We start from the raw sequence: 14,180 nt of genomic DNA, 5'->3' as shown, positions 1-14,180 counted from the left end.
AAAAAAATTATTTCATTTGAATAGCTTAAAAATTTTCCATCTATCTTAAGTCGCTTTTTAGGATGTATTTATTAATATAAATACAAATAAATATGAAAAATGTAATGAAAAACAACGATATTTATAGCTAGGACAATCAATGAGATATATTTGTGTGATTCGAATAAATCCGTTTCCTGAATGACCTGTTTCATTACCACCAAGGGGATTTGGCATATTCTGAGTTCCATCAATCATAACAGTGTTATAAAATTGAATTCCACTGTAATGAATTGAGGGATCAAAAGATTCAGAAAACTTAATATTTTCTTCATTTTCTGATGATTCTAATACTGCAATACAGCCCTTATGACCGCTAATGAAGGAACTACCTCCTCCTGAACCACAATTTGTTGGTATGTGTGAGTTTCCGCCGCCAAAATATCCCCCACCACCACCAGCATTCCCATCAGGTGAGCCATTATGGTTTAATCGAGTTCCATTTCCACCTCCGAATCCAAATTTGCCTTTAATTCCTCCTTCGCCTCCTGAAGTTTGTGTGGCTCCTCTCCCATAGTTTCCTGTACTATTATATCCAATTAAACCGCCTGCAGGTCCACCACTCTCGTAGCAACCGTCACTAGATCCAGAACCTGCTGAAACAATAATTCGGCTTTTCAGACCAGCAAAATTACCAAAATCCCCTGGAAGTAGTCTTATATCTGATGACCCTCCACCAGATATTTGGCCTGGACCTCCTCCGCCATAAGATGGATAGGATGCATAATTATAAGCTTTAGAACCTACATGTAGATAAAGTCGAATGGAATGGCGGAATACAACATCACCTTTGACATAAGCACCTCTTGTAGTATGATCATTTCCTGAGGCACCCCATAATTCAAAAACATAATTTCCAGGTTTCAGGAGAACTTCGTAAGGGATTGATTGATATTCGTTCTTACCTTGATATTTATATAAAGTGGATGAATTTCTCACTTAAAAATATGTCAATTTTAAATAAAATAAATTAAGGTTATCATTTTTACGTTTATTTGTTTTCTGCATGTGCTATTTTTACTTTTAACTTCGAAAAATATTAGTGAAGCATACCCTTAGAATCTAGTTTGATTATTATAAAACAAGATTTCAGCATTAATAATAATAAACAAAAATAATGAATGCTAACGTATAGTCTTGACTAATATGATTTGTAGTTTTATGTTTAAATTTGGTTAACATTAGAAAATAAAAGTGACAATTTATGAGTAAAAATTCTTGAATAAAATACATATGTTGTCAATCATTGTAAGTTCATTAGTTATAGATGTTACTTCGGTGGTTGTATCTATATTAATGAAAACAACAGTATATTAGATATTAATACTGCAATTTTCAAAAGATGTATATCACAAGGTTCTTTGTATTATATGAATGCTAGCTTTAGCTGTCCCTTGTACTTTCATGTAGGGAAATCCATTTTTTGCGAAAAAATTTTATTCGACTCATTGCGTATCTGCAAATCGTTCAATTGCTGCATCATTTGTTGAATCAAAACTTGATCAATGTACGGTCGAAGATTGCTTTTATATGCTAAATAAAGGAAGCGTAATTTTTTCTGAGATTTGAATTTGAGAGGTTATGCAGGATATGATTGTTTTTCATCATTTCATGAGTTTATATTTGAATTTAATGTTACGGCTCAAACAATTGTATATTTAACAACTTGTGATGGAAAATGTAGGAACTCTATGTTTCATTCTAATACTGCCTTTGATTTGTTGATTTATCTTTATATCGGTTCATTATTAATTGAAAATTCTTATTTTTATAATAATTCTATGACTCAAATAACTGGTCAAATAACTTTAAAAGATTCATTTTATGATAAAGAAATTGATGTGGCATCAAAAATAAATTGTACTCTCATAAATTATGATCCTATTACATTATTTAAGTTAATATATTTTGAAGATTTATATATTTGTTCTCATAATGAAATTCGATACTTTCAATTATAATATATTTTTTGCAAGCATATTGATCGATAAATAAGACTAAACATTAATTTATATAACAATAATAATGTTTAATAAACAATAATAAAATAAAAAGGTTTTCATACAAGGGTAAAAAAAGCGCAAAAAACGAATAAATATTAAAAAAAAATTACTTGAACATACCAAGTGCTTTGTTAATAAGTTGATTGCTTTGTTCCCAATGACGAATAGCACGAAGAATCGTCTGATCATCGCATTCAACAAATCTCAATATAATTGGAATAAGTTGTTCTCTAGTAGATCCTTCTTGGAAGAAGAATTGAAGAAGAACTTTCTTCATATAGTTTAAAACAAGTTTCTTACTTTCATTCGCTTCTTCTTCATATTTACTTCTTATTTGATCTTGAGAGTTTTCATATTCTTCAATTTTCATCTCAGATTCATTTGCTTTAGTTTTCATGATTTCAATTTCATCTTCTTGAGCTTCAAGTTTGCTTGCAATTTCTTCTTTGTCTTGTTTCAAGAAACCAATCAGCTCTTCGTGATTCTTAAGTTGATCAACAACAAGTTGATGTTCTTCAACAAAATTATCATGTTCTTTTTGTAATTTTGCTAAATCTTCACGAACTTTGTTATATTCGTGTTGGATTGCATCATAATCATATTTAGTTTTATCTAACTGTTCATTTTCTTTCAATAACAACTCTATTTCTGTTTCGAGTTCTTCGATATATGTTTCTGTGTTTTGTTGCTTGGATTCATATTCTCCTTTTTCTTCAACGAATTTCTTTTCATATGATTCTGTCTTCTTCTTTTCATTGTTGCAATTTTCTTCCAAATGTTCAATTTCATCTTCTTTTTCTTTGATCTTTCTTTCATATTCTTCTTTCAATGAATTAATTTCATCTTCTTTGGATTTAGATAGATTTTCTAATTCATTCTTCAATAATTGAATTTCATTGTTTTGTTCAGATAAAACTTCATTTTGTTTCTTTGTTTCTGAAAGCATTTGATTCATGTCTTCATTCTTTCTTTGGAGTTCAATTAATGAAAATTTTAGATTATTAATTTCTTCAATTAGTTGATCTTCTTTTTGTTTTCCTTCATTTGATACTTTTTGAAGTTTTTGGTTCATATTTTCAATTTCTTTTTGTTTGTTGTTATCTTGAGATCCTAATTGATTCAATTTGTTTGATAATAATTCATTATTTTGTTGAAGCTTTTCGTTATTTTTAGATAATTCTTCATTATGTTTTAGAGATTCATTTAATGAATGAGTTAATGATTTATTTTCTTGGTTCAACTTGTTAATCAAGGAATCATAATTTTCTTTCATTTTTGCAAATTGAGATTTAAGTTTTTCATCTTCTTGGAGTTGAGATTTCAAAGAATTAATTTGTTTCATCAACTGTTGAATATTTTCATCCTTTTGTTTGTTATCTGCTGTGATTTGTTCATTGTTCTGCTTGAAAGCGACTAAATAATGCTTTAATTTTTCGTTTTCTTGTGATAATTTATCTTTGGTTTGGTTCAAATCATTCACGAGTTTTTCATTCTTTTGCTTTTCTCCTTCAAGATCATGTTTGAATTGTTCTTTTTCTTTATTGATTTCTTCATTCTTTTGTTGAAGTTGTTTCAAAATTCCTGAATATTTCGCATTGTTTTGTTTAATAATTTCTTCATTCTTAAGTTTTTCACTCGTTAATGTTTCAACTTCTTTTGATAAATCATCAACGAGTTTATTATCATTCTGTTTTGTATCTTGAAGAAGTTTCTTTTGTTTCTCAATTTGTAATTGAAGATTTTCTTCATTTTGCTTTGATTGACTGATTTGACTATTAAGATCATCATTATTTGCCTTTAATGTATGTAATTCTTTCATCAAATTACTTAAAGATTGATTCAACTCATCAGATTTTTGTTTGCTTTCAAGAATGATTTTGTCTTTGTTATTTAATTGATTTGTAATTTCGTTATTCTTATTTGCTAAATCTTGAATTTGCTTAGATAATACTGTCTTATCTTTATTGAGTTGATCAATAGTTTGTTGAAGTTGATTATTCTTTGAAATCAAGTCATTGTTGACTTCTAATTGTTGACTGAATTCATAATTCTTCTTTTCAATTATGGCATTCTTTTCATTTAATTCTTTGATTAATGAATTAAGATCATTAATCTTTGCTTCGTAATCATGGAGTTTTGATGCTAAATCAGATTTATCTTTAGTTAGTTGATCAATATTTTGTTGAGTTTCATTGTTATTGATTTCTAAATTCTTCTGAAGAGATTCATTTTGTTTCTTTAAGTCTTCAATCATTTGAGCTTGATTTTGCTGAGAATTATAAAATTCTTGAGTCTTCTTTGATAAATCATCATTTTGTTGGATTAAAGAAGATTTATCTTTATTGAGTGCACTCAAATCATTTATGTTTTGATCTTTGCTTTGTTGTTCATTCTTAAGTTTTTCGATTTCTTTAGTTAATTCTTCGACTAATTTATCATCATTTTGTTTTGTTTCTTCAAGAAGTTTCTTCAATTGATCAATCTGATTCTTAGCATTTTCATTATTGTTCATGGCTTCATTGAGCTTTCTTTGTAGTTCATTATTAGATTCTTCATAATTTTGAATCTTTTCTTGACATTCTTTAATGATTTGATTGTTATTTGCTTGTTGTTGATTTAATATCTCATTCTTCTTTCTTAGATCATTTATTTGATTCATCAAATCTGATTGTTCTTGCTCAAGTTTTTCATTATTTGAAAGTAACTCATTTCCTGATAAATTTAGTCCCTGAAGTTTTGAAATTAAACCTGATTTTTCTTTGTTGAATTGATCTTGAATTTGTTGTTGTTTGAGATTTAATTCTTCATTCTTCTTTCTCAGATCTTCAATTATTTGATCTTTGTTCTGATTTTCAATCTTTTGGTTTTGTATCTCGTTTACTAAATTATCTTCATTTTGTTTGTTTTCTTGAAGAGATTTCTTCAATAATTCAATTTGGTTCAAAAGATTTTGATCATTTTGTTGTGTTGAATTTAATTTTTGTTGAAGGTCTGCATTGTTTCCTTGGGAATTCTGAAGAGCTGATTTCAATTTTTCATTTTCATTTGAAAGATTTTGAATCAATGATTTAAAATCGTTTAATGATTTGTTTAATTCATTAATGACTTTATCTTTGTTGTTTCCTTCTTTAGTCAATTCTTCGTTCTTTATCTTTAAGTCATTAATGATATTTTCTTGGTTTTGATTTTGTTTAAGCATTTCTCCTTGTTTCTTAGTTAAATCTTCAATTTGTTTCATTAAATCTAATTGTTTTTGATTTAGTAATTCATTGTTTTCATGTGATTGTTTGTTGGAAGAATCAATTTCTTTAGTTAATTCTTCGACAATCTGATCTTTGTTCTGAAGATCATTCTTCAAACTCTCGATTTGCTGCTTCAATTCATTATTTGTTGATTTCAGATTTTCATTTTCAGATGAAAGATTTTGAATTTTTGATTGTAATTCATCAATTTCGTGTTTAGATGAATTAGATTCTTCAGCTTTAGTCAAAAGTTGTTTCTTGAGTTCTTCAATTTCTTTACTTAATTCATCAACTAATTGATCATAGTTTTGTTGATTTTCTTCAAGTGACTTCTTCAATGTTTCATTTTCTTGATCTGAATGTTCTTTGTTCATTTTGGCATCATTTAGTTCGGATTTCATTTTTTCAAGATTATTCATTAATTCTTCATTTTGATTTGAAAGTTCTTTTCCTCTTTGTTCACGAATTTGAATTTCATTTTGAAGCTTTTCTAATTGATTTCTCAATTCTTCAAGTTCTTTTTCAAACTGTTTTCTCCTTGAATCTAGATCAGATTCATGTTGAGAGTTGAGTTGACTAATTTCTGAAAGTTTTTGTTTCAATTCTTCTATTTCTTTATCTTTGATTTCATTGGTTGATTTCAATGAAGAATTTTCACTTTCTAAAGATGAAATTTTAGGTGTAAGAGTTTCATTTTCTTGTTTCAAAATGTCATTACCATTTTGCAGTTCTTTGTTTTTGTCATTTAATTCCTTTAGTGATGATTTAAGAACATCTAGTTGATTTTCATAATCCTTAAGTTTTGATGACAAATCAAGCTTTTCTTTATTTAGTTGATCAATGATTTGATGATTTTCTTTGTCTTTCTCAGATGAATTATTCTTCACAGTTTCAATCATTTGATCTAAACTCTGTAGTTTTTCATTTGATTCTCCATTATTCTTTGTTAATCTTTCATTTTCTTGGATCAAGTCTGATTTTTCTTTATTGAGTTTATCAATAAGCTGTTGGAGTTCATCATTCTTTAAAACAAGATTTGAATTTGTTCCTTGAAGATTAATAAGATTTTCGTTCTTCTTTGAAAGTTCTTCGATTTGATTAATTAAATCTGATTGATTTTCTTTGAGTGTTTCATTATCTTTCTGTAATTCTTTGTTTAATAAATTGAGTTCATTCATCTTTGTTTCGTAATCATTGAGTTTTGATTTTGATTCAGAAAGATCTTGATTTAATTGATCAATGATTTGTTCATATTCTTTGTTGTTTGAATCCAAGTTCTTATTAATTGATTCGTTTTTATTTGTTAAATTTTGGATTGTTCGATCTTTATTCAATTGTTCATTCTTCAATTTTTCGATTTCTTTAGTTAATTCATCAACTAATTGCTCATCGTTTTGTTTGGTTTCTTCAAGTGATTTCTTCATTTGTTCACTTTCAATTTTAGATTTTTCTTCATTTTGCTTTGAATCTCCTAATTCTGTTTGAAGCTTTTCGACTTCTTGTTTCAATGAATTGTTTTCATTAGAAAGATTTTGAAGATGTGATTGTAAATCATTTAACAAAGATGGCAATTCATCTATCTTTGCTTTGTTTTCATTAATTATTCTGTCTTTATCATTTTGAGCGTTAATCAAATCATTATTGTTTCTAGTCAAATCTTCATTTTGTTTGATCAATTCTGATTTATCTTGATTAAGTTTTGTGTTGTTTTCATTTAATTCTTTGTTCAATGATTTAAGTTTATCAAGTTCTGATTCATATTCATGAATTTGTGATCCTAATTCAGATTTTTCTTTGTTCATTTCTTCGATGATTTGTTGATGATCTTTGTCATGTGAATTTAATGTGTTATAAAGAGTTTCTTTTTCTTTAGTTAATTCATCAATTCTATTATCTTTCTTTTGTTGTTCATGCTTCATTTCGTCAGGTGCTTTACTTAATTCATCAACTAATTGTTCATCATTTTGTTTATTTTCTTCAAGAACTTTCTTCAATGATTCAATTTGTGATAAAAGATCTTTGTTAGTTTGTTTAGTTTCGGTTAATTCTGAATTGATTTGTTCATTGTTTTTAAGAATATCATCAAGATTTTGTTTCAATTCATTATTTGTTGATTTCAGATTTTCATTTTCAGATGAAAGATTTTGAATTTTTGATTGTAATTCATCAATTTCGTGTTTAGATGAATTAGATTCTTCAGCTTTAGTCAAAAGTTGTTTCTTGAGTTCTTCAATTTCTTTACTTAATTCATCAACTAATTGATCATAGTTTTGTTGATTTTCTTCAAGTGACTTCTTCAATGTTTCATTTTCTTGATCTGAATGTTCTTTGTTCATTTTGGCATCATTTAATTCTGATTTCATTTTTTCAAAATTGGCATCATTTTCTTCGAGAAGTTTCTTCAATGATTCAATTTGAGATAAAAGATTCTCGTTATTTTGTTTGGCCTCATTAAGATCGTTTTGGAGTTTGTTGCTATTTTCTTTGGATTTATCAACTTCTGTTTTGAGATTTACATTTTCATTTGAAATATTCTGAATTTGGTTCTCCATTTCTTGGACAGTTTCTTTAAGTTCATTGTTCATTTTCATGAGTTTTTCTAGTTCTTGCTTATATTTTTCGATCTGTGAATCAAGCTCTGAAATCTTTGCTTCGGATTCTTTCAGTTTTGCACTTAAATCAGAGTTTTGATTATTATTTGCATCATTTCTCTTCTCTAATTCCTGAATCATTTTATCTTTATCAGAAATCTCATGTTTGAGATTTTCGAAATCATTCATTAATTGATTATGATTGTTGTTTGCTTCTTCAAGAAGTTTCTTCAAATTATCAATTTCATTTGAAGAATTTTCATTGGTTTGTTGAGATTCATCTAATTTTTGCTGAAGTTTTTCAATGTTTTCATGATTTCTTTGTATTTCTGATTTCAATGATTCATTTTCTTTAGAAAGAACTTCAATTTGTGGCTTCAATTTATTCGATAAAGAAACTAATTCTTCAATTCTTTGATTGTTATCATTAATGATTTGATCTTTATTATTATTTTCTTTGATTAATTCGTCATTCTTCTTTGCTAATGATTCAATTTGATCCATTAAATCTGAATGATCTTGCTTGAGTTCATTGAGTTTAGATTCATAATCTGATTTTTCTTTGTTCAACTGATCAATGATTTGATCATTTTCTTTATTATTGTCCTCTAAACTACTATTAAGAGATTGATTCTCTTTTGTCAATTCATCAATCTTTTGATCTTTAGTCATTTGTTCGTTCTTCAATTTTTCAATTTCTTTAGTTAATTCATCAACTAACTGTTCATCATTTTGTTTAGTTTCTTCAAGAGATTTCTGAATTGGGTCGATTTCAGATTTAGATTTTTCTAAATTTTCCTTTGAATCTTCTAATTCTGATTGCAGTTTTTCATTGGTTTCTTTTTGTTTTTCTATTTCTTGTTTTAATGAATCATTTTCATTAGAAAGATTTTGAAGTTGTGATTTCAAATCATTTAACAAAGATGACAATTCATCAATTTTTACTTGGTTTTCATTAATGAATTCATCTTTATGATTATTATCATTCGTCAAATCTTCATTTTGTTTGATCAGTTCTGATTTATCTTGATTAAGTTTTGTGTTGTTTTCATTTAATTCTTTGTTCAATGATTTAAGTTTTTCAAGTTCAGATTCTAATTCAGATTTTTCTTTGTTCATTTCTTCGATGATTTGTTGATGATCTTTGTCATGTGAATTTAATGTGTTATGAAGAGTTTCTTTTTCTTTAGTTAATTTATCAATTCTATTATCTTTCTTTTGTTGTTCATGCTTCATTTCGTCAGGTGCTTTACTTAATTCATCAACTAATTGTTCATCATTTTGTTTATTTTCTTCAAGAACTTTCTTCAATGATTCAATTTGTGATAAAAGATCTTTGTTAGTTTGTTTAGTTTCGGTTAATTCTGAATTGATTTGTTCATTGTTTTTAAGAATATCATCAAGATTTTGTTTCAATTCATTATTTGTTGATTTCAGATTTTCATTTTCAGATGAAAGATTTTGAATTTTTGATTGTAATTCATCAATTTCGTGTTTGGATGAATTAGAATCTGCATCTTTAGTCAAAAGTTGTTTCTTGAGTACTTCAATTTCTTTACTTAATTCATCAATTAATTGATCATAGTTTTGTTGATTTTCTTCAAGTGACTTCTTCAATATTTCTTTTTCTTGATCGAGTTGTTCATTGTTCATGTTGACATCATTTAATTCTGATTTCATTTTTTCAAGAATATTCATTAGTTCTTCATTTTGATTTGAAAGTTCTTTTTCTCTTTGTTCACGAATTTGAATTTCATTTTGAAGCTTTTCTAATTCATTTCTCAATTCTTCAAGTTCTTTTTCAGATTTGTCTTTGTTTGCTTCCAAATTGTTTAATTTATTTGAAAGAGCTTCAGCTTCTGATTCATGTTGAGATTTATAATTATCAAATGATGAAATTGTTTCTGAAAGTTGTTGATTGATGCTTTTAATTTCTTTATCTTTCGAATTGTTGGCTGATTGCAGTGAAGAATTTTCATTTTCTAACGAAGAAATTTGTGATTTCAATTTCTCGTTTTCTTGGTTCAAATCTTTGTTGGCCGAATTAAGTGAGTCAATCTTATCATTTAATTCTTTTTGGGAAGCTTCAAAGTTATTAATATCAGAGATTAAATCAGACTTTTCTTTATTAAGTTGTTCAATTTTTTGATCACGATCTGTTAATGAATCAGTTATTTTTGCTTTTTCTTCGTTCAATTTTCCGATAGATTCTTCTAAATCATTTGTCTTATTTTGTAATTCATCAATCATTTTATCTTTATTTGATTGTTCAGACTTAAGTGTTTCGAGATCTTTTGTTAATTGATCGAAATCTGATTTGGATTTTTCTTCATTTTGTTTTAATTCAGATTGAAGCCTTTCATTATTTGATCTCAAAGTTTCGTTTTCATTTGAAAGATTTTGGTTTTGTAATTTGGTTTCATTTAATAATGCATTTAATTCTTCATTTTGTTTGGTCAAATTTGACTTATCTTGTTCTAAGTTCTGAATATTTACATTTAATTCATTGTTCAATGCATTAAGTTCTTCGATTTGAGACATTAGATCTGATTCTTCTTTGGTAAATTGATCAATGATTTGCTGATGATCTTTATTGTTCATATCTAATTGGTTATTAAGAGATTGATTTTCGTTTCTTAATTTATCAATTAACTTGTTGTCATTTTGTTTTGTTTCTTCAAGAAGTTTCTTTAATTCTTCAAGTTCAGACTGAGAAATTTCTCTTTCTTTCATAAGTTCACCATTACTTTCCTTATTCTTTTGAAGATCTGATTTCAAAGTTTCATTTTCAATTGAAATCTTTTCGATTTGAGATTTCAATTCATTTGATTGATCATTCATTTGTTTGTTTTCTTCATCTTTTTGATTTTGATCATTAATCAAATCTTGAATAACTTTTTCTTGATCTTCATTCTTCTTTGTTAATTTGTCAACTTGATTCATTAAATCTGATTTTTCTTTCTTAAGTTGATCAATTATTTGTTGATTTTCATTGTTTTTAGAATCAGAATTCTCCAAAATAGAGTTATTTTCATTCTTCAATTTTTCGATTTCTTTTGATAATTCTTCAACCAATTTGTCATCATTTTGTTTTGTTTCTTCAAGAGAATTCTTTAATGATTCAAGTTCAACTTTTTCTTCATTATTTGATGAAGTAAGTTTTTCATTTTCTGCAATCAACTCATCAATAATTTTTTGATTGTCTTTTGCATTCTTTTCTGATTCTTCAAATTTATTTTGTAAGCTTAACTTTTCTTCAGCTAATTGATCAATGATTTGTTGGAGTTCTTTATTCTTTGATTCATTTTCATTATTTGCTTTATCATTTTCTTCAAGTAATTCTTCGATTTTATTTTGCAAATCTTTATTTTCTTTGTTGAGATTTTCATTTGTTTGTTTCATTTGATCAATTGAAGTTTGAAGTTCTTCAAGTTTAGTAATTAAATCAGACTTATCTTTGTTGAGTTGATCAAGAATCTTCTCTAATAAATCAACTTTTGATTGTAGTTCATCATTCTTTGTTTGCAAATCTTTATTTGATGCATTAATTTTGTCAATTAAAGTTGTAAATTCTTTATTATTCTTTTCTAGTTCTCCAATTTTAGAAGTTAAATCATTTTTGTCTTTGTTGAGATCTGCAATTGTTTTTTCATTGTTTTGAAGATCTGTTCTAAGATGATTGCTTTCAGTTTCTAAATTTTCATTTTCTTTTTGAAGTTCATCAATAATCTTTTCTAATTCATTAATTCTAGCTTGAAGATTTTCTTTTTCATTATTAGTTTCAATATTTGATGATTCAAGTTCTTGGTTTTTGGTTGTTAATTCTTCAATCTTAGATTGTAAATCTGAATTTTCGTTGTTTAGAACTTTATTTAACTTGTTTTGATTTTCAAGATTTGAAGCCAATTCTTTGTTATTATTATCTAATTCTTCAACTTTAGATTGTAAATCAGCTTTTTCTTTGTTAAGTATTCCGATTTCCTTTTCACTATTTTCAACATTTGATTTGAGTTGATTGTTTTCTGATGATAAAACTTCTTTCTCTTTTTGGAGTTGTTCATTAGACTTTTCTAATTCTTGTATTTGTAATTGTAACTTTTCAATATCATTGTTTGTTTTGTTGTTCAATGATTTAAGTTCATCGATTTCTTTTCTTTTATTCTCATTTTCAAGAGATAAATCTGATTTTTCTTTATTAGAAAGTTCAAGATTTGTTGTTAAATCTTTGTTGTTCTTTTCTAGTTGATCGATTTTTGATTGTAAATCAGATTTCTCATTGTTGAGCTCTTCAATAACTTTATAATCATCATCAATATTTGTTTTAGAAACTTTTTCATTTTCTTCTAAAACTTCTTTTTCTTTTCTAAGTTGATCAATAATCTTTTCAAATTCATCAACTTTATTTTGAAGATTTTCTTTTTCATTTTTATTTGATGATTCAAGTTCTTCGTTTTTAGTTGATAATTCTTCAATTTTAGACTGCAAATCTGCTTTTTCTTTGTTTAAATCATCATTTAACTTGTTTTGATCTTCAAGATTTGAAGTCAATTCTTTGTTATTGTTTTGTAAATCATTTATTTTATTGCTGAGTTCTTCAATTGTCTTATGATTGTTTTCAAGATTTGATGTCAAATCTTTGTTGTTCTTTTCTAATTCTTCAATTTTAGATTGTAAATCTGATTTTTCTTTGTTTAGATCATCATTTAACTTAGTTTGATTTTCAAGATTTGAACTCAGAAGTTTGTTTTCATTCTGTAATTGATCAATGATTTTTTGTAAATTTTCATTTTTCTTTGTTGATTCCTGATTTTTAGATAATAAATCTGATTTTAGACCTTCAAGATTTGATTTAAGAACTTTGTTTTTCTCTTCTAATTCTGTTTTTTCTTTATTTAGTTGATCAATTTTTGTTTGCAAACTTTGATTTTTCGTGTTCATGTCATTAGAAGCTGAAATGAGATCTTTATTTTGATTTTGAAGTTCATCAATTTTAGAATTATTGTTTTTGTTGTTATTTGCTAATTCTGTGTTTTCTTTAATGAGTTTTTCAATAATTTTTTCTAAATTATTAACTTTTGTTTGATTATTTTGGTTTTTAGCATCTAAATCATTATATGATGTGTTAACATTATTTAGTTTACTGTTCATTTCCTTGTTATCCATTTCTAATTTTTCAATTTTCGAAATTAAATCTGTTTTTTCTTTATTTAGATCTTGAATCATCTTCTTATTGTTTTGCTTTTCATTGTCAAGGCTTTGTTGAAGGTTAATGCTTTTAACATTCAATTCTTTGTTTGCATTATTTAATTCATCAATTTCCTTCTTGAGATTTTCTGTTTCAGTCAATAATTTATCATTTGTAGATGTTAGTTGTTCTTTCTCTTTCTGTAAATTAATGAGTTTTGCTTGGATTTCAACATTTTTATCTGACAATTCTTTGTTTGCAGATTTAAGTTGTTCGATGGTATTTTCTAGCTCCAAATTAGTTGATTTTGCTGATCCGAGTAATGTACTAAGTGAGGTATTTTCTTGATTTAATTGTTCGTTTTCTTTTGATAATTTTTCATTATCCTTTGAAAGTATCTCATTGTTTTGAGTCAATTCATCCAAAGTATTTTGCTGATTTAACTCTTCTGGATCGAATTTGAAATCTCGAGTTCGAACATTTTCAATAATTAAGGAACTGTCATCCATGTTATCAGGTAACACTTCGGAATCATCGAGGTTTGGATGCGGGTTTTTAGGAGTTGTATGATTAAGATCATCTTCGTAGTTTTTCATGAGATTTTGATTATCTATAAATACCCTTTTGACTCTGTCTTCATTTAATGAGGTATCTTGTATGGATTCGCTGATATCTTCCTCATAATTTAGTTCTCTTAGATGTTTGGCGAGTTTTCTTGCTTTTACAATCTGTTGTTTGACGCTTTTAGTTATTTTTGGATTTGCTGTTAAGCTTTGATTTATAGTTTCCAGAGTTGAAATATAATCTTTAAAAAATGCACGGTATTTTTTGGAAACATTAGCTGGATTCACTCTTTCTTGCGATAAAATTAAGCTCGAACTATTCAATTGAGTTGCGTTTTGGTTACCTTTTATTGGCGATTTTAATATTGATGAAGACTCTGAGTATTTCTCAACTAACCTGTTATAAATTCGTTGAATTTCATCAAGAGATTTTGACTCTGATCCTTTTTCTGAACTCATGAATCTAGAAGTCCAAATCTCCAATCAAAATGATCGTTATAATTCCAAAAGTTGTTCAGTGTTAAATATTTAATTGTATTCATTATTTGAACCTTAAA

The 14,180-nt window shown here is 26.6% G+C and overlaps 2 protein-coding genes across 2 annotated transcripts; one reads left to right on the top strand and one right to left on the bottom strand.

The window, feature by feature from the left end:
- Positions 1-49: 49 nt before the first annotated feature.
- Positions 50-968, top strand: TVAGG3_0834380 (uncharacterized protein; the record flags this gene model as incomplete). The annotated part of the gene is made up of 1 exon (XM_051248597.1): positions 359-556. One exon carries the CDS (start codon positions 359-361, stop codon positions 554-556), a length of 198 nt encoding a protein of 65 aa, XP_051084072.1.
- A 288-nt stretch (positions 969-1,256) lies between these two features.
- TVAGG3_0834370 (A-type inclusion protein-related family) lies at positions 1,257-14,082 on the bottom strand (the record flags this gene model as incomplete). The annotated part of the gene is made up of 1 exon (XM_001310117.1): positions 2,149-14,082. The coding sequence occupies one exon, from the start codon at positions 14,080-14,082 to the stop codon at positions 2,149-2,151; it is 11,934 nt and encodes a 3,977-aa protein (XP_001310118.1).
- Positions 14,083-14,180: the final 98 nt, after the last annotated feature.

The sequence above is a fragment of the Trichomonas vaginalis genome, chromosome VI (genome assembly GCF_026262505.1).
Source record: "Trichomonas vaginalis G3 chromosome VI, whole genome shotgun sequence".
Taxonomy (NCBI): Eukaryota; Parabasalia; order Trichomonadida; family Trichomonadidae; genus Trichomonas; species Trichomonas vaginalis.
This window is presented reverse-complemented; position numbering and strand designations above follow the sequence as displayed.